Source organism: Dermacentor variabilis, chromosome 8, assembly GCF_050947875.1.
Source record: "Dermacentor variabilis isolate Ectoservices chromosome 8, ASM5094787v1, whole genome shotgun sequence".
In the NCBI taxonomy this organism is placed as follows: domain Eukaryota; kingdom Metazoa; phylum Arthropoda; class Arachnida; order Ixodida; family Ixodidae; genus Dermacentor; species Dermacentor variabilis.
This window is the reverse complement of record NC_134575.1, coordinates 8,126,351-8,153,956: the sequence shown is the minus strand read 5'-3', so window position 1 is coordinate 8,153,956 and position 27,606 is coordinate 8,126,351. Positions and strand designations below refer to the sequence as shown.

The 27,606-nt window shown below is 45.5% G+C and overlaps 1 protein-coding gene across 2 annotated transcripts; it reads left to right on the top strand.

Annotated features, from left to right (window-relative positions):
- Positions 1-4,655: 4,655 nt before the first annotated feature.
- Positions 4,656-22,951, top strand: LOC142589575 (vitamin D3 receptor-like). Of its 2 annotated transcripts, XM_075701048.1 has the most exons (6): positions 4,656-6,374; positions 12,804-13,827; positions 16,409-16,565; positions 18,628-19,440; positions 21,622-21,684; positions 22,709-22,951. In XM_075701048.1, the coding sequence occupies exons 2-4, from the start codon at positions 12,806-12,808 to the stop codon at positions 18,835-18,837; spliced, it is 1,389 nt and encodes a 462-aa protein (XP_075557163.1). In that variant the 5' UTR covers positions 4,656-6,374; positions 12,804-12,805; the 3' UTR covers positions 18,838-19,440; positions 21,622-21,684; positions 22,709-22,951. The 2 variants fall into 2 exon arrangements, with proteins under 2 accessions (XP_075557163.1, XP_075557162.1); XM_075701047.1 differs by having other exon boundaries at positions 18,628-21,684.
- The last annotated feature ends 4,655 nt before the right edge of the window (positions 22,952-27,606 follow it).

Sequence of the window (27,606 nt, the reverse complement as noted above, 5' to 3'; positions counted from 1 at the left end):
CCATTACTTTCTCGTCTCCACTATCAGATGGACCCGCAACGTTCGTTGAGCTAGCCCTGGAGTGCTGGTCACTTCCAGCCAGTCATCGATGCTGATGGTCCTGGCCAATCGTGATGAACTCTGAATAACTGTGTTTCACTTCCGTAGAAAACCTTCTTCGAAAACTTTGGAAAACAGTTGCGGAGTCTAACAAACCGAAGGAACATATATCATGCAACTATTACCTATCCACGTTTCTCACCGCTTCTGGACGGAACGCATCGTGGATGCGAAAAGATTTCCTGCAGAAAACACTGACATGGACCGCATGCCTGGTAGTGATGCCTGACCGCATGACATGGCATCACACTACACGTGATGTCTATGTCGGGGGTTTTTGTCGAAAAGGTTTTTGCGGTGTGCATCCAACTAGTTCGGGCAAATACCATAATCGGGCCTCGTGCCTGACCGGCCCAGTGTTGTGCTCTCGTCAGTCGAGCACGGCCGCGAAAGCGGGGCCGTTACATGCTTAACGGAGAATCGTCGAATGAGCGGCGGCCGCAGGTCCGCCAAAGCGCGAAGCGAGGAACGGGTTTTTCCCGCGCCCAGCGAGAGGCGCACGCAGCCTTGGCCGTCGTCGCCAAAACGACGCCGGGGCGACTTCGCGCCGCTTCGGTTGCGTCGGTTGCGCAAGGCCACTCGCCGCGAGAAGCGTGCGAGCGACGCTGCCCAGCCGTCGCTGCTCCCGGTGCTCTGCTCTGATCCAGGAGTGGGCAAATGTCTTCTCCACCAGCTGTCCACGTGAGACGCAGCGACGTCGACTACGCAACGCTCATCCGTTACCTGCTCGAGAAACTGCAACCAGTGTCCCACTCTGGACTGATCCAGAACTGAGAGGTGTCCTCGGGACCGGCGCTTCGCTGAACTTGACAGCGCACTCGGCAATGCTGCCTGCGCAAGGTTCAGCTACCCTGAGTTGACCCCAGCTTGGATGCCGCAAGCGTGACGAGAGAGAGAGAAGAAAAACAAAGCCAGCCGTGACAGTTTTGCGAGGATCTAACAGATGCTTCATTCTTATAGAAAACCCTGATTGCGGATACCGGACTGAAGAAGGCCTTGGAAGAGGACATGGATTACCACACCCTGCACATGATGTGGGCTGTGCTTTGACTGCGCCTGTGTTGGTGCAGCACGAGAGTTTCAGCGGCGATGAGTGCAAGGATTCACTAGACCCTTCATATTAGCTTAAATATGTCGCAAGACAGCAGGTATACACATACGGCATGTAGGTACATTGTTACGATCTGAGATCTTCTAGACAAGCTAAGGGATCCGTATGATTACAGCTCAAGAACCACACCTGACGTCGGAATTACAGTCCAACAGGAGCTTCATTTCAGCATTGAAAAACCTTGCGTGTGGGCCTCGTCTGAAAATTGGTGTCCCGTTCGCGGAAAGTACCTCTGGCCACCGAAACCCAAGGCATTTTGTTCGACCTGTGCATTTGTGCTGTCAACAGTGCCATTGTGCGTCGCTTCTCATCGGAGGTGTGTTCCAGCCGTAGTTACCTGAACCACTCACCGTGATATGCTGCTGCGGCCTGCTATGTCTCTCACCGTCCAGCGTCTGGTCGCCTTAATTTCCATTATGGACTGCTCTAAAGCTGGGCATTCTCATCGGACCCTCCGCGGCTCATGTAAGTGGCAGTGACCGGCGGCGGAACTGTGCCCCGTCGGCGACAGCTTCTGACGTGCTCCTGACGTCGACCTGTAGCCCATGATTGCCAACTGGTTCCCGAGGCAGCTCAGGGTCGGCGTCTCTCGCGTCTCGAGGACGTCCAGAGTGTATCGCCCAAGCTCTGCCGGATGACTACGCATCATACTTGCCCCACTCAGTACAGAATGCAATACTGGACTTCCTGTCCATTTTCTGGCTCATATGTGCTTCTCGTCCCACACTCTTGTGAGCGCAGCGTTCGTGTTGGCTCGTTTCCAATAGCTTAAGTGCGACGCAGGGACACCCGCCATCTTTCTGCGACTACAACTTAGACGAACAACCTAGGCCGTCGCGAATGGAAGCGCCCAAGCGTTGATGGCGAAGCTTCTGTCACTCTGACTTCAGAGCGAAACGAATCTAAAGTACAGAGGAGCACTTCGATTTTTACCAGTTCCCGTAACTGTGCTTTCGCAATATTTCGTACGATTCTGCATAAGCACGATTTCAAAGCCGCGCTCCAACCGGCGACTCGAGCCCGTGTGACGAATGTGTTGTGCCTTGTGGTCTCAGCTCTGTGTTGCCCACTTGAGTATTTGAGTGACGGTCGCTGCTTCATCAGGCTGATACGTGAGAATTATATGACTATGAATTCTGACGCATCAGTAACTAGTCGATGTCCTGGTCTTCTAGCTTTTACAGAGAGGCGTTATGTTATGACAGACTCACGTAGTGAAGCACCCTCCCATTAATCTGCGATAAATCTGAGCCAGTCACGAAGCGCGATTTTTCTATTTTCAACGAGAGGGAATATTCTTTTTAGGCTATAGCATAGCTCTCGTACTTTTCAACTATATTAGCTCTGTTTTCTCTCCAACAAGTCTTGCTGTATTTTCTATGTCTCTCATGATATTTAAACTTCTTATCCAATGTTCCTTACAGTAAATTATTTGCAGAACCATCTAATTTAAATTATTTCATTAGCCTATCTATTGATAGTCAATATAAATCAATATACAAGCTACAAACCTGACATCTACTTGCGCTTAAAAAATTAAAATTTTGATACGCTGCGTTACTCCGTTAGCTATATATGAATCGCTCTCTGTTTAGCATTATAAATCACGGAATTCCACAACTTATTCGCCTCATTAAGACAACAGATATATGCGCTATTCAGGTGTAGGCATAATTTTTTGTGTTCCACCAAATGCGCCAAAATCACGTCGTTGAGTTTTTTTTTTTCTTTTCGCATATACAGAATCGACCATTCATACATGTTATTTTTGAATCTCACAAACAGTGACGCCATCAGCTGAATACGTGAGAGCTCTTGCATCTTGACACACTCCGCAAGAAAAATTTTGGGAGAGAACATCCGCTTCAGCTGTGGGATTTAAAACCAGTTACAACCCTAGTTAATCACGATGATGTAATTAGGCGAAGGCAGACGAAAATCGTAATGTTACCACAACCGTGGGGTTGAGAAAATATAAAGACAAGGTAAGCAGGTTCCGAAAGGAAAGCCAGCCAAACGCTTTGGCAGAGCTGTGGTCACGCGAAATTTTTCAAAATATATATGCTCAGCGCGTGCCCCGCCAGACGTCAGTCAACCGTCTCTGATCACCTCAAGCAACTGAGAGGCCTGTTTTCGCGGTTGTGCGATCAACCTAAGCACACCGTTGCCACATACGACACCGCACTTGTAGTCAGCTATTTCGAGAATAACAGGTTTTCTTGCGCGCGGCTGTTCTGTGAGACACCAAATTGCGTGTTCTTTGCGGCGCGGATGGTTCAATGAACGGTTCTGTGATATGGCCGTCCGACTAAGTGCAGCGTAATTTTGCTCTAGCGGCTTTTGCGACTACATTTACGGACGGCGAATAAAGGAAAGGCAGTAGACAGGCCAGCAACTCGCCGCACTCTGCTTTGTCGATATTATACCAATAGTCAGCGCATTCGAAAAGGCAAACAAATTTTTCTGCTATTCCGACCTGAAGTTATAAAACTTACTTCGTGATGAAAAACAAAGCGATATGAAGGCTTGTCGGTTACAGCATAGCGGTGTTGGTTAACTAACCCAGAAAGAACACATCTCACTTATAATAATAGACGAAGACAAGTGTCCAAAAGTCTTTTCACATGTTTTCTCAGTACCCTACGAGAATTATATAATTATAATTTTTAATCAGTTAGATCCCTGAGTTGACTGGCTTTGCTTAATCGCAATTTCCCCCAACATTTGCTTCTGTTCTTTCCTCTGGAAGCTTGTGCTTATTTCTGGACTTCACATTAAAAGCGATAGGTAGATAAATGCACGAACACGCTTAATTTCCTAAAACGAGAATCTGTGCCATCTTTTCCATACCGCTCACATTGTAAGTGAGCGGAATAATGAATGCAACTATTAATTCTGTTAAAGAAACAGTCCAAGTACGCTTGGTATAGCCAACGGCCTTTATTTCGTGTTCGTTCCAAACGTTCTCAGACGAAACATTAGTTGTTCTGAATGCCTTAAACAAAAAACTCGCTTTACATCAGCAGAGTTGTATAGACTTGACGTGCTCGGACGGTGAATCGTCATCGAAGCAAGGCAAACTAGAGCTCGCCAATCATGGGACTCGGTCTAGAAGTGCTGCTTTGATAAGCTGAGTCGTTGCGTGTGAGAACCGATTCCTTCGTTGCCCACTAAACGCCTAGAATTCACCGCCAAATCTCTTGGATTTCACGTTATTACTGGGAACAAATACGCGGAGTGATTCTGTTTAGCCTAAATCAGCAGTCTGACAGCTAGTCGCCATTTTATGTGAGCTGGTGTGCATAATGTCGTGAGTTGCGAGATATCTAGGCTCAGAACAAGAACCAGACATCTTTCCCTCCTGCACCTGCTCCGTGGTGCTTCTTTTTCATCAATGTAGATCATAAGAAAATCGAGAAATCTAAGCCTCCGTCACATTTCATCCCCCCCCCCTCTAGCACGCGGTACCATGCTATGCATTGTTTGGCATAACTTACATATCTTGTAAGTATTGACATAATCTGCATACACAGAGCTAACCGAACTATATCTCTTCTCTTTTGGGGGGATTTAGCGAGTACCGTAATACGACGGTCGATTTGCTCCCAAGATAGGTTGACATTTCTCAGTTTTATCTCGCTTCGCACACAGTTCATCAGCTAGGTCTTTGTTGTCAAGAGCAAACGAAATGAAGTCGGACTAGACCTCTGCACGCGGTCACTTGCTCGCCTGCATTTTCTCATCCTTCTGAAACTCTGACGCTCTCTCCAACGGTCGCTCTTTCTCTTAACCTAGCAACAAATAGAGAAGGCATTTTCGAGCGATATCGCACTTACATCATAAGTTTTTTTTTTTCTTTCCAAGTGACGAACTGCGCAGCTGCGTCACCTTGATCTCTAACTGGCTCGCGAGGCGAGGCCTTCTAGTGGACGCGTCCTTGCTCGTTGCGGCGGCTTGCGGCGGCGGCTTGCTAGGCTTTTCGAGGGCAGCTCGCCGAAGGCTGCAAGTCGCTCCTAACCAACCCGACCAACTCGTACGGCACCGACACGAGAAGGTGTGTGGGAAGCGGAGAGAAAGCAGTCCGATCGCTTGTCAAAACTTCACCGCCCGTCACTTTCGACGCGGGTGCCCCGAACGACTTTTCCTGAAAGCATCGTTTCTTATTTCTCGATGCTCCATTAGTGCAAAGCCCGTTTGGCGCACGCGTGTTTCTCGAACTGTCGAGTGGCCGTCAATCCACATAAATGTATCAGTTTTTGGCAGAGCCTGATCGATACCATTCGTTTTTGACAGACTTGTGCTTCCGGCCCTCATATCGTGTGTGTATGCCAAGCGACCATTAAACATTGAGCGCTTCTTATGCATAGTGCAGGCTCAGCTATGCACAAAAGCTGCTTATGGGAAAAAATGGAAGCATGCAAATTAAGCGTGTGGCTGTCCATTCGAGCCCGATAATGAAGGTTTAACGGATAAGGCTCTCATGAGCGCTGATGACTACGTTTGCTTTACAAAGCGCGCGCTATCGTCAATTGCTCTTATTTCGTGCTTTCGCCGCACAGATTCCACATAAGAAGGCACTGTATGCTTCTAGCACATTCAAGACGCCAATACTTGTGGACCGTACTCGTCGGTCATGTTATGGTGAGAACAACATCGTTTAGATACTGCCACCTGCAATACTGTCGCAATACACTCAATGTTGTAACCTGTTAGAGCATGCAGCGCAAGCTGATAGACCCTGCGACATGCTCGAAAATCGCAGTCACTGTTAGTGGCCTAGCAGTGTGCGGCTTGGTTCGCTGTGTTGTTCTGTTGTGATTTCACAAACATACATCGCCGACAGCGATATCACGTATGATCTCATTCTGATGTATCTCGAAATGACACAACGATGATAAAAGAACGTGGACAGTGGAAGCGGAGAGCAAACTCGATTTGCGACGTCTTCATTCGTTTCGCATCCCTGGCCCTTGTTTTTTTGAAACGTGAATGTTTTTCATAAAAGAGGACGCCCAGAAGTGATCTCGCTGTGCAGTTTGCGCATTCAGGTCCACTTGGGTGCTTAACAAGGTGTGTCGTCGCCATGCTGGATAGCCGCTGCATAGTCGACTCCGATGCAACCTGTTTCGCCGGCCCTGCAGCACTGTAAAGATGTGATCGAGGGGTAAGTTAGTTTATGAATCACTTTGGTGCTCAACGAAATCGTATTTTTAGGCCTCAATGCCTCTTTTTAGAGCTGGCCTTCTTGGTAGTGCCAGTTACCTTCAGTAGACTGGTTTTCGCTTATTCCCACGGTGGTCGTAGACGTGCAATGCGTTCCAATGTAAGTTATGATTGCACCACATGTTAACACGTGATGCTAGAAAGCTACAAAACTTGACATCGAATACTAAGAATGTTAGGCGTAAGGTGAAGAAACAGGAAGAGAGCGGTGTGGATCATAGAGCAAACAGGGATAGCCGATATTCTAATTGACAAGAGAAAGAAATAGAGCCGGGCAGGTCATGTGTTGCGCAGATTAGATAACCGGTGGACCATTAGGGACTCAGAATGTGTGCCAAGAGAAGAGAAGCGCAGTCGAGGGCGGCAGAAGACTATAGGTGGGGTGATGAAATTAAGAAATCCGCAGGCGCTAGTTGGAATCGGTTGCCGCAGGACAGGGGTAACTGGAGATCGCTGGGAGAGGCCTTTGTCCTGCAGTGAACATAAAATAGGCTGGTGATGATGATGACAAAAATCACGTAGGAAACACAATCACATTTCAAGTTGCGAAGTTGCGCATCTACTATTACATATGCGATGTCGTTTACGAAAACGGCGAATATTAGTTCTTGAAACTTTTTGTAAAACGGCAGAAGAGACTGGTCTCGTGAAGAAATTTAATGTTGTTGTTCTACCGCTACCAGTTCAACTCTCAGCAGCGCTTTTTCCGAGTGCATTGCCTTATTTTCCCGAAAATTTGCTATTCATACTTTGCACCATGACTTTCTATATGAACACTTGCTTCCTTGCAGAAAAATGCTTTCTGGTCGCAGTCCTATAGCCGAACTCACTATGAGCAGCAACTGCTTTTAAAGGAAAAGTGCACCTTCATTTTCTAACCTTATAAAGTTGTAAGAAAGGTGAATGTTCTCAAAATTAACTGAGAAGCAATGACGTAAAATATTTATTGCGGATATGAGGTCGTCTGCATGAGGAACTTTATTGAAACGGCTTGGTCCTATTCCTGTCTTCAGCTTCCAACCAAATTTACAACAGTTTAATATAGATTGTTGTGTCGATCGCTATAGACCAAAAAGAAAAAGCGTCATGGAAGGACGTTTTGTTTACATCGAGGTGACATGAAAACCAAGAATGCGAAGTAGTTATTTGTGTATTTCCGTAAAGAAAATGGGTTTTAATTACAACAGACAATAGGAGACAGTTACTTTGTCCACATATATGAAGACCCTGCTTTCAGCATCTAACAATGGTAGTTAAACAAAATATAGGCTTTTGATATTAGTAACTGACATTGTCGGTTGAAAAGCAATTATTTCTATACACTGTCTTCTGGTCTCAGGAGGCTATCCGAGATTTTGACGGAAATAAACATGTGCGCAATATGTTTATTCCTAAAGTTCACCAACTATAGCGCCAAGTGCCACGCCGTTTTGAAGTTTTAATGATTTCATTTTTTTTTTGTCCTATAGCCATCTGTGCAAAACATAGTTTATCACAAACAAGAGAATTCCAGCGTCCTCCCGTCGTGCAGACGACCGCAGACGGTAGTATCATTCTAGGACAATGGCAGCCTCGACAGTTAACCTTCTGCTTTAGGCTGATCTTCTAGAACAAAATATGTAATCCAAGACCTGAAGCCGCGGAAATTCTTATAGGCAGGCCAAGAGAAGGAGCAAACTTGCAGTACAAAGCAGGATATCCGAGATGAACTGGCCGTGCCAGTATCAAACGTGTTCACAAAAATACTAGCGAAGCTTCTGCGCGTATCCGTGAATACTATGGCTAGATAGCGTCACCGCATGAAAAGACGCAGGCAGGAAAACATGTGTCTACTTCTTGTGACCACTACCTTTCCGCGCGGTGAGAGTCCCATGATTCCTGAGTCCCATAATTAGATTACCGTGTTTATTTAACACCGCGAGTGATAATGACAATGCCGAAATTTTCATAAATGGCACATTCTTTATTAAAAGCAGTGTAGAATTTAGATGTGTTTGTCCTAGTTCTTTTGTGTCTGCTGTTTTTTTTTAAATATTCATGCACCCATTTAGAAGGCAAGTACGCTGTTTTGGGGTCACAGTAATAAACAATTCAAAATGTTCCAACTCATTCCGTCTGTTTCAAATTGTATGCTCAATGTTGGTGAAAGTTCGTCAAAAAACGCACCTAGTAGGTCAACTCAATATTGAGTGTTAAGTCCACTTCTTGCAAATCAACTGCAAAATAATGCAAAATAAAGTGCGGAGCAAAGCAAAGCACCTCTTCTGTACCCTGTTTGTGTTTCCCTAAATTATCATAGCTGTGCCGACTCGCTTTACAGTGTGCTCTGCAATATCAAATTAGTTTCGTTGAAATCGATTTTGCACGTTATTTGAAATTGAAAATAGACGTTTAGTTTCCGTACACCATGCCTAACTTCACGGACCGAAGGCGTTACACAAAGGAGTATCAATGTTCCGAGAAAAGGCGACACAAAAATAAAAATTGTGTCTACTTGTTTAAAAAGTCACGTACTGTGGCGTGGTATTGCATTTTCACTCATCCTGAATGAGAACGACAGGAGCCGTGTGCCTTTTGGCGTCCACACTTCTTGCCGAAGGAAAAAAAAAAGACACCCATGGCACCGGACACCGGATTACTTGGCGAGTTGAGACACCAAGTTTGTACGCTTTAGTCATAAGTCACATATATATATGTGAAGAACGCGTATTTTAAGCGTGGCAAACTTGCCTTCTTCAGAACTAGCTCAGAAGCTTTTCGAGTAAAGCTAGGATTCTCGCAGTGGAGAGCTGTGTAGTGTGCTTTGTGGGCTCACAGTGTCGCGGTCCCTGTTCTCTATGTTGCGTACGTTTTCTTTTTTTTTTTTTTGCGCTGCCCTTCAAATATGCTCCCAGATAATTTCGGTTGGCCGATTAGCCACAGCGGCCTCTGTATTCGAGCATAGAGAGTTTGACGAGTAGAGATAACTCTCACTGCTTATGAAAACAAAAAGGTGTCTGTCAGACTACACTGGAGCTGTTGTTCTTGGAACAGAGCGTTGTCAGGGGCTTCGCTTTCAACAGCTCAGGTACACAGCTTTGTTCTTTGTGAACTTCTACGAGTCTTGACATGTGTTCTCAGAAATACAGACTTGCGGGCGACGCAACTAGACCGCAATGAAATCCTGAAATACGGGATCAGCATAGGAAGCGGAGGTCAGTCAGCATAACAAAGTGAAATAGCAACCTATGACTAAGAATTTAATACCTCTTTATTGGTGGGCCTTCTAAGTACATCCCGGAAATAGATATGTTCCTAACCATCTCAAAATGTATTATCTATTTTTCTTCCCCTGAGATTTTTTTTTTTCAATGCAATCGCCAAGTTAAAGAAGTTCCAGAAGAGTTTTCACAGACAACGCACCAGCGTGTTGCATAACGAACAAGGCGGAACCTCCTCTAGTCTTATCCGTGGCCTCTCCTGTGTATTACAGTATGCCTACGTTCGAATAGCTAAAACTAGATCGCAGACAATTTTGCACGCCGTTCTCGCTTTCCACCCGGAAAATAATATTTTAAGAATTAACAAGAACCAAACATTCGAAACAGCTTCCTCGCGGAAACCGTAAACATAACCATACACGCTTTCACGCTTTCAGTACGAATAACCTAACCAGGCAATATGCAGCCCTTAGCTTTGCTCTGCATATATGCTGCCGCGCGCGGTGACCTATTTCCAGTGGTGGTTTTATTTAAGAGCAACCACTGTCTCTTAAATGTGCATTTATCAGCATAACGTGTAGTCGACAGCTATGTTCACCCTTGCAACAAGGCAAACATTTATTCATGACGGCTACGGAAGCTATACTTACGCACATGTACCCTGCCTACTAATTGTCAAGTATGCCCTCTAGTGCAAACCCCTTAACTTAATAGTGGAACTCATTTAGAAATTATCTCTCATTCAAAGGCATCCTCAGTACGAACAACCTAATTACGCAATGGTCCATCCAGGGCGTTTCTAGAGTTTCTTCTTTTAAATATTACAGTTTCTTCACAAACTTTGCCCATTTATATTAAATTATAGATATTTTAATTAATACAGTTCATTCTTTCATTGTTTTGCTTAACAACCTTTGAGTGCGCACTCGCATAGAGTAAGAATGTTCTTTGTAACTGTAGGATTCACTGCCGGCATGGAATATTAATAATGTCAATTAAAAATCAATTAATTTCATTATGGCGTCTCAAGAGTGCATTTGGGGCTTTCCGTTGAACAATTGAGCAACCTCGTCTAGCTTCGTGCTCGGTGATGTTATCCGTATAACTACAGATAGTAATCCACACATGCCATAACGGCTGAAGCTTCGCTCTTTGAAAACATGTTATAAATGCGCATGTGAAATTCGCCAGTATTCTACCCAAGGCAGATGCCAACCACGAACCGATACAACTTGAAAAATGTTGAACATAATATTGTCCTTCGAAACCAAAGATCGTAGTCTGAAAATAATTTTTGGATGCCTAAGAATGACTTCGCTATTGAAGCGGGTTCTATGTTGAAGTTTGCTTTTTTAAATTATTTTCTGCAAGGTTATGTACAGATGACGACGACAAGTAGAGGTGATAACGTGTGATGGGGAGTTATTCTGTAAGTGGTCCACCTAGTGGACATGTCCATTTCGTCTGCTGCTGAAGTTCTGATTGGCTAGGCTGGGCTGCGCGTCCACAGCAGATAGGCGCCACAGCCAACGGAACTTCAACAGCAAACAAAATGGACATGTACACTAGGTGAACACTTACAGAATACCTCCCCTGCATCCTGGGCATTTGTGAAAAGAAATGCGCAAGCGAACGCCCAGTTGGTCCGACTGTTTTCCGACTCTAGATGTGCGTTAACGAACTCGTAAACGTAAACATTACAGGTTGCTATACTAGCGGGTGCTGATTCTGCCCATGAACGCAGAGCGATTAAGTTAAGCATCTCCCCCTTTCAATAAATGCTCTTGTAGTAAAGACACGTTAAGTGAAGAGTACTGCGAAAGCACGCGGCACGCTGTGATGCAGCTTTTTTCCCTCTCAGGCTGATAGGTTTGCCGCCGGAGCGGATGCAGCAGTGTGATGACTTCGTGCACTGCCTACGAGATTCAAGGTCTCCAGCTGCTCGGCGAAGAAGCAGATAGGCGCGGTGCGAATAACGAATGCAGAAGAGGAAAAGAAATGCTCCCGTGTTTGTTTCGGAACCTTTCCACTTTGTCGCTTCTCTTCGTTTTCCTCTCCTCGCCGTGATTCGCCCGCATGCATCCCACATCACCACATCGCCACGTGACAGCTAAAAGCAACTGGAACAGGTCCGGTTCCCGCTTCGTTAGACAGTTTGACTGTCCCGTGACAGTTCTAGTATTAGTTACTCGAGTTGGCCGCAAATGCCACATCTCCAACTCGGCATTATTAAATGGTCTCACCTAAGCTAAGCGGCACCAGTGGATATGCGTTGTCGCATAGAGTTCGTGTCATTGGTCATTAGACAATGTGAGCTTGGGCAAATACGTCACCGAAGGGTCGCTTATCCCTCTAGGGACTACACAGACATACCATATGGATATGGAATACACACACACACCAAGAAGTGAAAATTAAAGAAAAGGGACAAAAGGAATAAGATGCAACGTACCATAAATATAGACTGTCAATTTGGAGTTAGAAACGGCCGCCATACTCTACTCACACCCAAATCAGAAGAAATACCTGCCGCAGTGTGTCCAGCCTTATGCTCAGCACAGATTGAAATTAAGCCCGTTTGTATGATCAGTTCACGAATACTGTATCAGTACACTAAAAAAATACTAATACGAACAACCTTCTACACAGCGCAGCATAAATGTACAGCCTAACAATTCTTGCATCCAGGTCAGTGACTGCACGCTTGTGGCAACCACATACCGATGGCGGCGAAACGCTAAAACACTCGCGTACCGAGCTCCGGGTGCACATTACAAAACTCCAGGCAGCAAGAATTATGTGAAGGCTTCAACTATGCCGTCTCTCATAGCAGCAACAGTTTCATCTGAGCTCCCTGGCCCGTGATTGCTGCAGAGTACTGCCTGAAGTTAGGATGTTAAGGAGACGACACGATAACAGCCGTGTGTCGTGTTGTCACCTTCATGTCCTGTTTGTAAATTTATGCTTTATGCTACAGTATCCTCTCGTAGTCCCTGTGTCGCTTTGCAAAGCTAAATATGTGATTTGGAGAACAAAACTGGGAATGTACTGATCGATGCCAAACAGGTTGTTAATTGGTGAAACATGCATGTCATTACTCCCATGGTGGCCGAGCGAGGAATGTGCACCTCGCAATTTTTCACACCAACGTGCATTATGCGTGCGCGCAGATATGAGCGACGCCCAGGAAAGCCGACGGCAGCAGCACCAACAGCCGAGCCAAAGGGCGCGCGACCCAGCGAGCGCCGCCGTGTGCCGGACCCACGCCTCCCCGCCGGGAGAGCACCCGGCCAGCAGCTCCGGAAATCCCGACCCAGGCCACAACAAGCCATGGCCGCCGCGGATCTGCGGCGTGTGCGGCGACCGTGCCAAGAGCTACCACTTCGGCGGCATCTCGTGCGACAGCTGCAAGGCCTTCTTTCGGCGCTCGGTGCAGAACGAGGCCCAGTTCCAATGCCCCAACCGCGGCAACTGCCGCATCACGCTGGCGTCCCGCAAGAGCTGCCAGGCGTGCCGTTTCGCCAAGTGCCTCGCCATCGGAATGGAGGCCAGCTGGGTGATGACCGAGCAGGAACGGCGGGCCAGAATGCAGCAGCGGCTGCTCGCCAAAGGAGGGGACAGCCGACCAGCGGCACCGCGGCCCCTAGCGATGCCCCCGTCTGCCGAAGACGTGGAACTTCTCGAGGAACTTGTGCACGCTTACGTGTCTGGTTGCGCCGGCGCTCCCTTCGCGAGCTGCCTGCACCGCGAAGAAAGGTCCAGGACGGAGCTGCTGGACGTGTTTTTCACGCTCGTGCACCAAATAAGTGGGTTCGCGCAGGGACTGGACGCCTTCGCGAGGGTTCGCGAGTCGGACAGGCACATTCTGTTGAGGACGGCCGTGCTCGAACTGTGCTTCCTCCGCAGCGCGATGAACTTCGACGACGCCGGCGATAGGTGGCCCCCCATAGTTCACTTCGGTGACGAGGCCACTTCTGTGCCTTCTGTGCGCGCTTCCGACGTGGAACGCTTAGTTCCGGTGGAACTGTGGGCGCTGCACCGGAAGTTCCTGGTGTCCACGCGGAGGCTTAAGCCCGACCCACTGACACTGCTCCTGCTGTCGGCGATAGCGCTGTTGTGTCCGGACAGGGCCGGAATCAGAGACCTGGAGGCCCTTTCCCTCCAGCAAGAGCGCTACTGCGCTCTGCTACGCAGGTGACGCTATGAGTACACATGAGGGTTCTCAGCATAAGATCCCGTTTATTTTGCAACACGACTGCACTGACAAAGAAATAATGAGCGAGAAATTAAGTCGAGCTAGAAAGCGGACAAACGCTCCTGTCGTTTGTCCCGTGTACTTGTTCTTGTTCTTGCTCAACTGGTTTCTACCACGGTCCTCGTCTTCATTTCGCGCTCATTAATTTTCAGCACAACATACGCCGTCTAAACCTACAAGAAGTGATCTTTCTACACGAGGCATGCTCTACTAATATGCTATTCCAAATCTCTTTAGCAAACATTGTGTGTATTAAGCTTCTCTCAGCTAGCACTGTCATACTTTTGCTTCGAGCTACCACAAGAAAATTTAATTGTATACTCGAAACTGTAAAGGCGGCTAAGCTTGCGAAATATGCAAAAAAAAATATGGACATGCCATTTTTGGCGCTTATTTATTTATTTATTTATTTATTTATTTATTTATTTATTTATTTATTTATTTATTTATTTATTTATTACTATTAACATCCTAATGGGTACCATTACAGCAAGGGCGAAAATGAGTACAGCACGGAAAGAGAAATACAAATTCATAGTAGTACAAAGCAGTCGATCAAAAAGATGCAACACATTTGTGGTAGGACACGTCCATAGAGCGTTCAAAAGCATAGACATCATCTGAAGCAACATCAGTAATGAGCAATTGGTTCCATAATTGAAATGCATATGAAGACGAAGAGGAATCGAAATGTATGCATATAGTATTATGTGGCTGAAAAACATGATTTATTCGTGGATTCTTTCTTCCCGGGACACGTAAATTTACTTTTCATTATCTGAAACGCTATCGCCTCCATAAGGCGGGAAAACATCGTTAATAAAAAATCAAATTACTAAAAAAAATTTACAAAACAGAGGAATCACTGCACTTTCTCCAAGTCCTGTAATCCGCGTTGTTTCCCTGATCGTGAAGTCTGTGTGCTTGCCTGCGTTTCTTCTTGCGTCCGCGTTTTGCTGCGCTATCCAGATACCATTCCACGTCGAGTCCCGCATCAATCAAATGCGTACTCGTCCTTAATGCAAAGCACCCGCCGAGATCGCTGCGTGGCTATGACGTTCTGCTGCTTAGCATGGGGTCGCAGGTTCGATTGCAGGCTCCAGCAGCCACATTTGTGTTGCCGAAATATTTGTGGTTGTTTTAGAGTTATGTGCAAAATTAAAAAAAATCCAGGGGGTCAGAATTAAGCCGGGGTCCCTCACGGCGTCCGTCATAGTCCAAGTATTGTTTCGGGACATTAAAGCCGACAAATCCACCAAGCAAATTTGCGTATCTTGTCCTTCCAGTGCGTGATCTCGGAGGCCATGTTCTCAGTTCGGTCGAGGTAGCAAAAGAGGTGCTGACAAGGCAGATTTCCGTTAGTTCTGTCTTATTTCTTACTCAGTGCAGTGTTTAAAACAATCAGAGGACATGCACCTATGCATCTACGAGTTTTTAATGTGGAAGAATTAGTGTTAACTTGAACGCCGCTGAGCGGTCCTTCGAGTCATGAACTCCTCGCGGGCAAGGAAGCACGTTGAGACGTTTGGCGCGTTTTTTGATCTGGCGTTACCGAGGCGCAGTTAGAACGCAGGCGAGAGCTTGCGCGGAAAGGGAGCACGCTGATAACGCGGGCTTCAGAGAGCGAGGGTCTCGTTCCGCCGCGGCGATGCCTTCTCCCCTTACGCAACACCTGGCGCGTTAGCGTCCGTCAATGCGTTCCCCTTCGCCCGCTGTGCTCCGTCGCAGCCAACGAAAGCTCCATCGAGGCGCGCTTGTGACGTGGCGTTGCAGGAATTTACCTGTCGTTTGGCTGCAACAGGTGACAGACGCCGGCTTTTTCGCTCAATGAGCGATTTGACGCTAGCGCTTCAAAATGCTTTTGTATAACAAATGTAAAGATAAGGTGGGGTGTACGGTTTGCTGCGGTGTTGGACTATGCCTTCACCTTTATCGGTTCGCGTTTCCTCCTGACGTTATCTTACCCTCTTCGTTTATCCGTTCCCGACGGTCCCGGACTACCTGAGAGCTTTCAGCCAATGAGCGTTGCCTGTGCAGCGTTTCGGGCTGCCCGGGACTGTCAGGGACGAACAATCAAAGAGGCCCACTAATGTTTCATTCGACTGGTTCATTAAGAGCGCCGCGTGCACTCTGCAGCTCATTGCGCTCGGAGGCGCCCTCAGCTTCGAGCTGGTAGCGCAGCCGAGATCCGACAGAAACAAGATCACGTTGATACTCCGATTGCTCCGTCGCTACTCTGGGAGTAGCTAGTACTTTCGGGTGGGGCATCTCAGTGCGTTTGTAGTTCCGCTCTCGAGAGGGCTCCGCATCCTTACAAACCGTGTTCGAGCTCAGTAAGAACCAGTCGAATGTACCACAAGTTGGAGAATTCAACAGTTCAACTTTACAGTTACTGTTGATGCATTGCTAGAGTGTTGTTTTCCTTAAAGGACACCGAAATCACGTCTGTCACCCGCAAAAGCGTAGGTTCTTGACCTACACAGGAGCAAGGCATGACCGGTAGTCGACGGGCCATCGCAGGTACGTCACATGGCGCAAGATGGGGTCCATCGAGTTCGCCAAGGTTCTAATGCGGCTTCCCGACTTGCGTGAGCTGGCGGACGCGCACGCCGACTCGGACTTACTCTTCGACGCCAAGGAAGCGGCTGACGTGCAGAGGCATCTATCCAACGTCATGGTGAGCATCGTCTGACTTTCCTCGACCAAGTCTTGCTCGAAAGTCGTATTGCGGCTTGACATGCTGCGTGCTCCGAAAGCCTTTCTTGCTAAGCCATGTGTTTGTTTCAGCTAGTCGGCGCTACTTTGTTGCTGACGCGGCTTGGCGAATACTGATACGGAGCACCTACAAAAGAACGCAGAATGTTCACTTTAAAATGCTTCGTACAATTTAGCATGGCAATCATGAGAGTGGAAACGCATGGCTTAACTTTATCGACTATTCAAGCCATTTGTCACCGGATAAGGAGCGACCGCAGCGCCGTTAATTCTTGCCAGCCATAACAGAAGTAGCGCGAAAATACGGAATAGAAAACGGAGGCAACATGACATAGTTTCCTGTGGGTTCACCAGCCAGCCCAACAAATAATCACTGATAGACTGTTCTCACCAGCGTTATCTCCTATATGGCCGGTGAGCAACAACAAAGAGTGGATTCAAATAAGACACCTATAAGCAACTGCAACAATATTTCATATGTGAGGTGTAAAAAAGGACGTGAAAAATGGCGAAGATATATAGGGATTCAGAAAACGCGCACGTGCTCGGCAGAGGCGACAGGGTGCTAATGTGTCCGAGCGCTCTGCAGAAAGGACAAGGCAGAGAGAGACAGCAAAGAGCGGAAAGGCTGGGGGGTCAACCAGATGAGCGTCCGGTTTGCTGCCCTATACTGGCGGAAGGGAAAGGGGGGACAGAAAGAGGAAAGCGGGATAGAGGGAACACTGTGTGTGCAAGTAGCAAAACTCCTTGAAATCAGTCAAGTCCAAGAAAGTGCCCCGCCAATACGTTAGGCTGCGGTCATTCTGCTGTCTGAAGCTTATCTTGGTGCTTCCCCGTAGCTGATGATGCATGTTGAAGTCATATGTGAAGACGAAAGAGCCACTTGTCGTTAGCAGTGCATTGCAGTGCGTGGCAGTATATCGTTAAAGCAAACCCCAGCCTTTTTGACATCATTGCGAATATAATGCTGCGGGACAATGAATTAAGCAACACACAGAACACGAGACGATTTCGGAGTTACAACCGATATTTATTGCAGCGAACACTTCATTTAGGTACACAAATAGTCATAGCCCATCCACCTCCATACCTTACTTGCCAAAGACTCAACAACATAATCTCTAACTCGGCGCACGTAGAAGAGGCGAAGAAAAAAAACGAGAAAGGAACTATCGGCCATCAAAAGAGACAGTGTTTGAAAAATGTTTCGAAGAAAGGAATCGCAGATTGAACAAATGTATTGAGCGTGATGGAGAGTACATTGAAGATGACAGGGTTGTTCTGTAAAAAAAAATATACATATCTTTTTAAAAAGAATCCCGGTCACTTTTGGATACTCTTCGTATATAGTGGCCCTTAGCCACGGTTGCGTTCGAGGTCCGAGCACAGCCGTGCTTTAGAAGTGCATTCGACTCAGCCCACGTGAAATTTATCCTCCGACTTATCTTCAGACTATAGTCGAACTCTCTCCACGCTGAAAGAAGAACGCGAAAGACTTGATGGCTTTCCGGAATGGCGTACACACTTAGTGCGTATAAAAAATGAGCAGCAATCGAGAGTACACTACATTAGCTGTATGGGTCAGTTGAAGCAACATGAATTATATAGAGTATATAGGGTATCTTATGTATAAGGTACGTTGTTTTGCTTGGATTTTAAGCTATTTTGAAAATTGCTCCTTTTGTTTTACGGTTATTTGGGCTGGGTGAAGCTGCCACGAGCAGATTGTTTCTGCACTCGATGACTACACCGGCGGCCACCACGGAGCTCTGGCGCTCGCTCATTGACTTCGTCCAAGACCCAGCAGCTCCACCGGTCGGCGCCCGGCATCAGGTCTACGCATACAAGCCCAAGCCCAGCGACACCCACCGACAAATCTCACAGTGCTACCTCTGAACGGCCGTCGATAGTGGAAGAGGAAAGCAGTTAACCTCCGTTTCCTTTCCCGAGCTTACAGCCACCGCAGGGACATATACTGTGCGCGTGTGCGGAAATAAACCTCACATAATATCACATTTGTGCAGGTGCGCACTGTCGAGGTTCCGTCCCAAGTCGGCGAAGTGGCGAGCGAGTCCCGCCACCTTCCGGGGCCGCGATGGAAGTTTCCGGGGGACCTGCAGCCGCTCAGCGCCACCGAGTCCGCCGGAGATGAGTCGGCCGAGGAAGAATCAGCCGAGGAATCGTCTAGTCAGGGATCGTCAGACCGTTCGGCACCGGGGGCCCGCAAAAGCTGACGCTTCCGGAACCGAGATGGGGGATTCGAAATCATCCATATATCCATGTACAGAGACATAGGCAGTCGATGTACCTCAAGAAAGGGCTAATTTCGTAGCGCTGCCTGTTGACACCAAAAGCGCTAGCTGCCGCTCCATCAGCATCTCATGTCGAGCCGAACGCATTAAAAAGATACGCATTTGTTTACGTTGCCTCAGTATCACTACGTGAAAGTAAAACGCCTCGTATCATCCAAGAGAAAAGAATCTGCTAAATCCACGCAAGCCTAACTATTCGGAAGAAAAATCGGAATCTTTCCAAACACGTTTACTGCGGGAAGTAGACGAGGAAGTAGAACGGGTGCCAACTTCAGATTTTATTTAAAACGAGAATTCGCCTTTTTATGGACAGCCAAGTGACGTGATCGTGGGGAACATATGCTTCAAAATGAATGACTAAAAGAAATCAAGAATGCTCAGCGAAGCATTGCGCATACTAATCAAAAGGCGTATGTGTTTATGACCTCGTCTAGTATGCATAGTGAATTTCTTTAGATATGACCCACCAACCAGTTAAAATCAACATTACAACCTGAATCTTCTCCGGCGTCTTGTCCAATAAAGGTGAGTTCAGGGTAATTCGATTTGCCATGATGAAAATGCTGCCAGAAAATATAGCCATAAACTCCTGTATCAACGATCAGTAGCATAATTCGGGCAGAACCATGAATCTCACTACAAAAGTCGACGTTAATGCTATTATTGTAATAATCCTGGCCACGACTACCGCGTTTCGATGGGGGCCAAATGCGAAAACACCCGTGTACTTGGGTTTAGGTGCACGTTACAGAACCTCAGGTGGTCCAAATTTCCGGAGTCCTCAGCTACGGCGTGCCTCATAATCAGAAAGTGGTTTTGGCACGTAAAGCCCCATAATTTATATAATTATTGTAGTAATGTAGCGACACGCCGGGTCACCACCGCCAAATCGCGTCATGGATGAGGCATGTACCGCAGACGGGCTCCACTCTCACGCTTTCCTCTGGACACGCTGTACCATCGAGTGAAGCCGCCGCGAAGTACGCGCATAACACGTGTGTCAAGGTTGTCTGAACATATACGACGTGAGTTCGATCATGCCCAGCACCGGATAAATTTTAAAGGATCAATACGGTTTTGACCGAGCGGCCTTGCCTCAGTACAGCAGCCAGACGCACTCATTAGACCACGAACTACCAAGTGGCCCGAGCCGGCGCGAAACAGGTCAGACGCGGACCAGGGAGGCAGGAAAGCGTAGGAGAGGCCCTGGCTAGCCCGCATGAGTTGAAGAGTGCGTGGCGGAAGTCACCTCCCAGAAACAGAGAACCTCTTAAAAACTTCTTGAAACGGCTACAAACGGCTAAGACGTCTTGTTCTATGATAAGCCTGAAAACGTAATTTCTTCTAAGCATAACCTCAGCACCTGGAATATGCTAGTATATATTCTATCTGCGGTGAAACCCACTACTGGTGTCACCAGAGTCTATTTTGGTAAACATATTCAGAACGTCTAACTCAAGAACTTTTTTAGATCTTTTTGTCCAGAAGTGCATAAAATGCCAAACGGCCTGTTAAAAGTGCGGTTACCGTCGACCGTCGGCGTTAACGAATAAAAGTCGCCACAGACAAATCGAATTCGTAGGAAGCAACATAATAAGTTGGCCGTAAAGTTAAATAATTTCACACAAAAACTTCAACAATCAAATTAAGGGCGTGTTATTGTTTTACATACGGGGAGCGCACACGACGTGAAAACCATTCTTCTATACTCGCGCAGCACGTAATGACAGCAGCAGGAGCGAAACGCCGGTGTCGCAGTGACCACAGCGGTGTCACAGAGCCACCGCGCTGCACTGACTTCGGTGGCAGTCAAGTAGGCACGCTCCAAATTTGTCATGCATCTCATTCCGTGTTGGAAACACTGGGAGGCAGGAAGTTTGAAAAATACGGCCACTGTCGCCCGTAATGTCTCGGTCGTGGGTTCGTTATGCCAGTTGTGCGTCATTCTAAGCCGTTCTGTACATTTATACAGGATATTAACTGGAGTCATTCAGCTGTGCTGCTGCTGTTTGCCGTGTGTTTTGCATCACTGCTTCATGACATCGGCTGCATAGCGTGTTTTCGCCGACGGCTTACTGTACCATAATGGCGGGATCTGCGTTCTCCGCCTTCGTTGTTCTCGGTGCGTCTTTGTACGTCGCGCGTTCGGATAACACTTTTTCCGGTAAGTGAAATACTTTGCCCTTCGGTTTTCGTCAACAGTGTGCATATATTAATGTGTTACCCATGACAATTCTTGATGGACGGGCTCTTCTTCCCTCCGGGTTTTCATCTCTACTTCTATACGAGGGTTCTGCTTTTTAGTCATTGTGGTTAACTTTGCACAAATCAACCGAATGGAGTGCATTCGAAGACGACGCGCTGGCTGTAATCCTGAACCAGACTGAACTCGCCCTATTTTGTGTCCTTTTGTTCTTGCATGCAGCTTGTAGCCTTCCCACTTTATAGCAAAACAAAAATATAACGGCAATGTTTACTTCGTCTATACAATCCCAAAAGCAGTCGGGTGCTGATGTAAAAATTTCACTCGTGTTTTGTTCTAAATAAGCAGCAAAACTTTTAGCCTAGTAGGTGCTTCATCTGGGAGTGCAATCACGACTGCTTGGCATTTATTAATGAATGGTGTGGGTCACCTCATTTGTAATTGCAAATTTGTCTTTCAACTGACTTGATGATCTCTTATTTTGTTCTTTTCACTGTATATAGACGGCTGGGCATCCTTCTTGTCCCTTGGCGCTAGCTGGATGACGGTACCTCGTCATGATCAGTGTAAGCCAATATACCGTACCCTCTCTAGACCTCCCAGTGCTTTCTATATGAGTTAAGGGCAGGGAGTGTTTCCTGGTAAACTAGCTAGTTTGTGTCCCACAAACGGGCATTTTTTTGCACTGGTCCCTTATAAGCTGCCACATTTGACCGTTCACTAGGTGAGCAAGTATTCAACATGGACCATTACTTGAATACATATTTTTGTGCGCAGTGTCTTCTCAATTGCGAGTCAACGTAGATGCTCAGTATTACCTGATGCTATAGATTCACTTATGAATTTCCTACCTCAAATCACTTTGCACTTTCTCGCGCAACAAGCATGTTAATACTTCCAAGACAATCGGCAATGTTATCGTTTGATCACATCATGAGATACTTTAAATTTTTGTGACGTATCATCCAAGCTAATGCTTCATTGGTATGAGGCGTTGCCCTAAGCCAATTAGGGCCACATGAAAATACATCCACAAAAGTGGCTCATCCAGCCTAGAACTGTTGCTTTGGTACACTACTTTATCACCAGTACTACTTTGCATGCTACCTGCTTAGCCTGTACTGTGTGATGTTTAAGTTTGAAAAAGAAAGAAAGGTAACAGTTAGACAGTGCAAAATGCCAAACTTGCTTTTGGTTTAACAATATAAAACGCTATTTACCTTTTTAAGTTTGTACATCATTTACCTGCAGAGTGGATTACTGTTTTAAACTGATTATATTTTGCAGGAAGCTTCTCAGACTTTTTGACAAATTGATGAGTGTCTTTTTAGCCACAAGACACCATATATTAATTTGAAGGCTGGCTTTGACTCTGCTCTGCAATTAAATAACTATATGCCAGGAAATATACCAGTAATTTTAAACATCATTACATACATACCTTAATATACCCGTAATTTAAGAGAAAGGAGTGCTTAAATTTATTTTTAATGTGAGCCAGACTTCTTACTTAGCACATATATTGCTAATCGAAGTTCCAATTTGAACATTTCCATTTCCTCCCTCGCCTTTTTTCTCTCTTGTGTGCAGGTATTGCTTGCCTATGCCTACAAGAACTGTTGTGTCGACACACAAGAACCTTCACGGGTGGCCTGTGACAGAAAGCTTTTGTGGGCAGCCAGTGCTTTCCTACGAGGGCTGGCCTGCTCTGGCAGTGGCGGCAATCATCTTCTAGATTCATGCATGATCACCTTTGTTGCTATTTGTCATTCTTGTTAATTACACTTCCTGCATCTTCTCCAATTTATTAGGTAATAAAGTATAACTATGTGACATGGTGTGAAACAGATGTCTTGCTGCATTTTCGCTTACAATCATGATTTATGCAGGAAAAACTCATCGTACAGGGTATGAAAAAGAATAACAGCATATTATGATTTATTTTTCAGTTCCGGTAACATGCAACGTGCAAGGAATTTACTAATGGGTGGTATGCCGAAGAAATGGCCATTATTTCTGCGTGATGCTGTACAAGCATGTGGTGTTACCTTACAAGGGGCACACACAAAGTATGTTACAATTTACTTTTAAATGAGGTGTGGACATCAGAAAAAATATATTTATATTGCCAGTTAGAGTAGCCTGCAGAGTGTTTTTCCAGATGTGAACTATCCTTTATTCCTTAACAATTCATTCCAGCACCTCGTTCTGTTTCGTATACTGGTGTCAGGCTGTCCTGCCCCCTGTAGCTTAAACCAGGATGTAATTTTTGCCTGAACTGCAGCATAACCGACAAAATGTTTACCTGCTAGAAACTATTTCAATTCGGTGGAGACCCAGCAGGGCGAAATTTCGTCAATAACGACGTGTTAGGTGCAGAGGTGTTCTTGTTTAGGTCAATGGGCGATTATTGGCATGATAGCATACAATACAGATCTTGTTTTATTTGCAAAATAATTCTGACAGGCGTAATTCTACTGATTGGTCTAAGTAAAAAGCACTGATTGACCAATGAGGCTGTACTAAACTGTTCCCATGGTTCACATCTGGAAAAACTACCTGTGCATCATTATTTGACATTATAAACTCTTTTTTTCTGATGTCCGTGCCTCATTTAAAATAAATTGTGACTGTGGGTGAACCTCGTGTTGCTGTAACAGCTGCCGCAAGAATTTGTGGGAATGTCTAATAGAAGTCTTCAATTGTTCTTGTCACGCTGTCCGTTGGTCAACTTTTAGCGTAACGTTAGCAGGGCTTACTGAAGTACTTCTAGACGTCCATGGCTACAAAATATCTTGATCAAGACAGCTGCTAGAGTTTGGGATAGCCGTTCAAGACATCTTTTAGACATCAAATAGCTGCTTCCGTATTTCGTGGGCTGGTGTTTTTCGCAAAGAAGCACTGAGACTTGTGTGTCAAACACCAACGTTGCCATAGCAACCGAGCTCCTCCTGCTCTCAGGCACTGAAAAGTGGGATAAGACTTTTCGGCCCGTGTCTTTCTCGCAGCACATTCTGTTCGCGAGACAAGCTGACTTTGGAGGGTGGTACGTCAGCTTGAAAGTTGCGTTTTGGGTCTGTGCGCGTGTCAACCAGCAGCAGAAACACTCGAGCTTGGTTTAGTTTGGTGCCTATGGATATGGCTCAACCCACTACGGTAAATGGGCCACGAATCGGGCGGCAGTAGGTTAGAAGAGAAGAATATTTAAATAGAACTGTGTAATTTACAAATTATATTAAATAAATACTAATCGTTATTGTCAATTTTCAAGCTGTGTTATTCTAAAATTTGAAGTTAATATTTTTGAGCTCATATTGAGGAAAGTAAAACAATTAAGTTAACGTGGCAGTATCTTTGTTTCACTTACAAAATTAAATATGGCATAAAATACGTTCCTATTGCCGTGTTCTAGTGCCGACGCCCTAAGAGACAGTATCACAGGGAGCGTAACACCCAATCCAAGATGGCGGAGAGGACCTTCTAGAAGTCGTTTTCTGTGCATGTCGAATCTACGACACTCTATAAAGAAATGTTTCGTAGTTTCAGGTTCGTTGCAATAAAAACAACGAGGGGAAGGTGCCAAACAAGACCTGTGGGAATAAAATTAAGCATTGGTATTTGGCAACGCATTCTCATTAATGAAACTTTACATTTTCTTATTGAACACCACCTGCTGTGACAAGGGAATCTAAGGTGCTGTAAATCGCTGTTACTTAATAGACATGATTTACCATGTTCTTCTTGAACACAAAATTTTCTAAATCTTGCAGCCGTGATGTATGCTGATAGTTTCAGGATCCTCAGTGCCGGGTCTCTAGGAGATGACGCCGCGAGTGCATCAGCTGACTCATTTAAAGTGAGTCACATGTGCCTTGGTACCCATACCAAATAGATGAGGCGGAAATGTTGGGGGACAGATGTATAAAATCCTCGGAGAATGGCAGATGGATTTGGCACTGTTAGAGCAGAACAAACGGATAAGGAATCGGTTATGACTACGGCTGAATAAATAGATGAGCGAAGTTTTCGTAGAGCTAGAATGATAGCCAATAACTCTGCCTGAAATATTGATGTAAAGTCGGGCAGCCAAAGAGAGAAAGACCAATTTAATGACGGCGAAAAAATGCCAACTCCTGCCTTTTCTCCACTGACAGAAGCATCTGTCGCTATTACGGTATTTATAGGGAGTTTCTCAAGGTGCTCATCTAACAAGCCTTTTAGGTATCTGATAGGCAGAAGTTTAGCATTATTAGGAAATATATTATCGAATTCAACGCTTACTGTCACAATAGGTAATTTTGGGAGAACCACATCACGGATTGGTACTTGCACTGGTTCTAATAGTTTCTGAACCAACATTAGCTGAAGACGATGCAGTCGAGACCATTGATTCGCAAAGAATGCAGACGGCTCTCGAATATATACATAGGACGAGCGTCTCTGAGAAAAAGCATAGATATTCAGTAATGTCTGGACTGTCAGTATCCTAAATCGAGTTTGAAGAGGACGCAGGTGAGTTTCAGGATAAAAAAATATTATGCGCTACAAATTTTGGAAGGCCGAGACATACAGGTAATGATTCGCGTTGAATACGAACGAGAGCGGGTAATTTATAAGCAGGACCTCCAAAAAATTATACGCAGGCAAACTCTAAAATGGGGTGTCGGAGATATATACAATAAATCATCAGCAGAGTCTCCCTGCGCACTCCAAAATTACTGTTGCTGACGCTTCGTAATAAACACACAGATCGTGCTCATTTATATATGCGATGTATTCTATGTGTCCGCCAATTAAGCTTTCCTCTATAAATCATTCCCAGATATGTTAATTATTGTACCTGTGAAATTATCTCCTGATCGTACGTCGCAGTGTTATACGGACGGGAAAAGCTAAGGGGAAACTATGAGGGTACTTTTGTTGACATTTAGTGACATTTGTATTCCCTAAGCCACATTTCAATCTGATTCAAGTACAGCTGTAATTCTTTATAAAGGCTATTATATTGCTTGACACCGAAAAACGTATACTTATACCTGCACATCACGGTGTGTAGTGATACGACTTAGTAAAACATTAAATAAAATGGGGGAGAGTACTGCGCCTTCAGGAACACCCCTCGTCTGTTTGTAACATTGAGAAGAAACACCGTTTTGATGGCAATAAAATGTACGTCCGCTCAGGAAATTACGAATCCATACAATTATATACTGTGGGAGATTCACACTTTCAAGTCTGTCGATCAAGATGGTGTGCTCGACACTGGCATATGCCTTCGCAATGTCTAATGTCACTAAGACTGCCAAGTGGCTGTTGCGGCGAGTAAGTTGAATTGGACTCTCAAGTGAACATGAGCACACCAAATTGAGCATCCAGCCCTGAATCCTATTTGAGAGCCACTTAATACTAGCTTATCGCCTATCTACTTTTCGATATCACCACACAACACTCTCTCGACTAACTTTACAAGATTTGAAGTCAGGGAAATAGGCCTAATGTCGTCTATTGTGTATCCATCGCCCTGCTTTTTAAGTAGCGGAATTACTTTGAGAACTTTGCAATCTGGATAAATCCATGCATTCTGAATTGAATTTTTTTCAAATTTAAGGAAGTCCTGGGGAGACAATTCGAATATTATTTTTATCATTGCTGTAGTTATGCCATCAGGACCTGGAGCTGAAGCTGGTATAGTGACTTCACCACTTTCACTAATTCTAATGTGACTGCTGTGAATTCATCCGTTTGTTCAGGCGCCGGCATGTGATAGGGTAGAAGTGACGTAAATCGACTCTCTAAGCCTTTTACAATCTCCTCCAGTGACTGTACCAATTCCGTGGATGTTAAACTAACAGATTCTACATTTGTTGGTGCTGAAACAATCTTTTTAGACCGTGTATACCTAAATAGGGCTTTTTAATTACTAGACTGTGATAAATAACTGTAATGTTTTGCATTATAATTTTCTCTCGATTTGTCAAACGTCTGCCTTAATGTAGCTGAAACAAATTTATAGTCATTCCAATTATGCAGACACTGGTTATATGACTTTTTCAACGCTGCTTTTCTTCTTCCATATTCACGTTCACAGTCAGGATTCCAAGAGGGAAAATAAGTACCACCTCTGGTTGACTGCATACTTGATCGGGATTTTGTATAACTGTCACTTATCACGTTACACAAATTAAGTGCCTTTACTTCGTCACTTAGTCCTCCCTGTTTATTTACATGTGATTGCAATGAATCATAAAATTTGCTATATTTAACATAGGGGCGGACATGCTTGTTGACCCAATGAATCTGGCACGCGATTTCAAAAATTATTAGAAGGTGGTCGCTGTTTGTGGCCGAGGTGATAGCAGACTAGGACAAAACGACACAACCGCAACGGGAAAAAAGTCAGGTCTAGCACTGAACGCGTTTTCCCAGATACATAGGTTGGGGTTCCCGATTTTACACAATTGAGGTCATTTGATGAAGTCCAATATAAC

What these genes read in the sequence shown, in the direction of transcription:
- LOC142589575 (XM_075701048.1), top strand. Translation starts at nt 12,806, where the DNA reads ATGAGCGACGCCCAGGAAAGCCGACGGCAGCAGCACCAACAGCCGAGC. An exon ending in TACTGCGCTCTGCTACGCAG is followed by an intron (nt 13,828 to 16,408) that starts GTGACGCTATGA and finishes GGGCCATCGCAG; the next exon opens with GTACGTCACATGGCGCAAGA. An exon ending in GGCATCTATCCAACGTCATG is followed by an intron (nt 16,566 to 18,627) that starts GTGAGCATCGTC and finishes ACATTTGTGCAG; the next exon opens with GTGCGCACTGTCGAGGTTCC.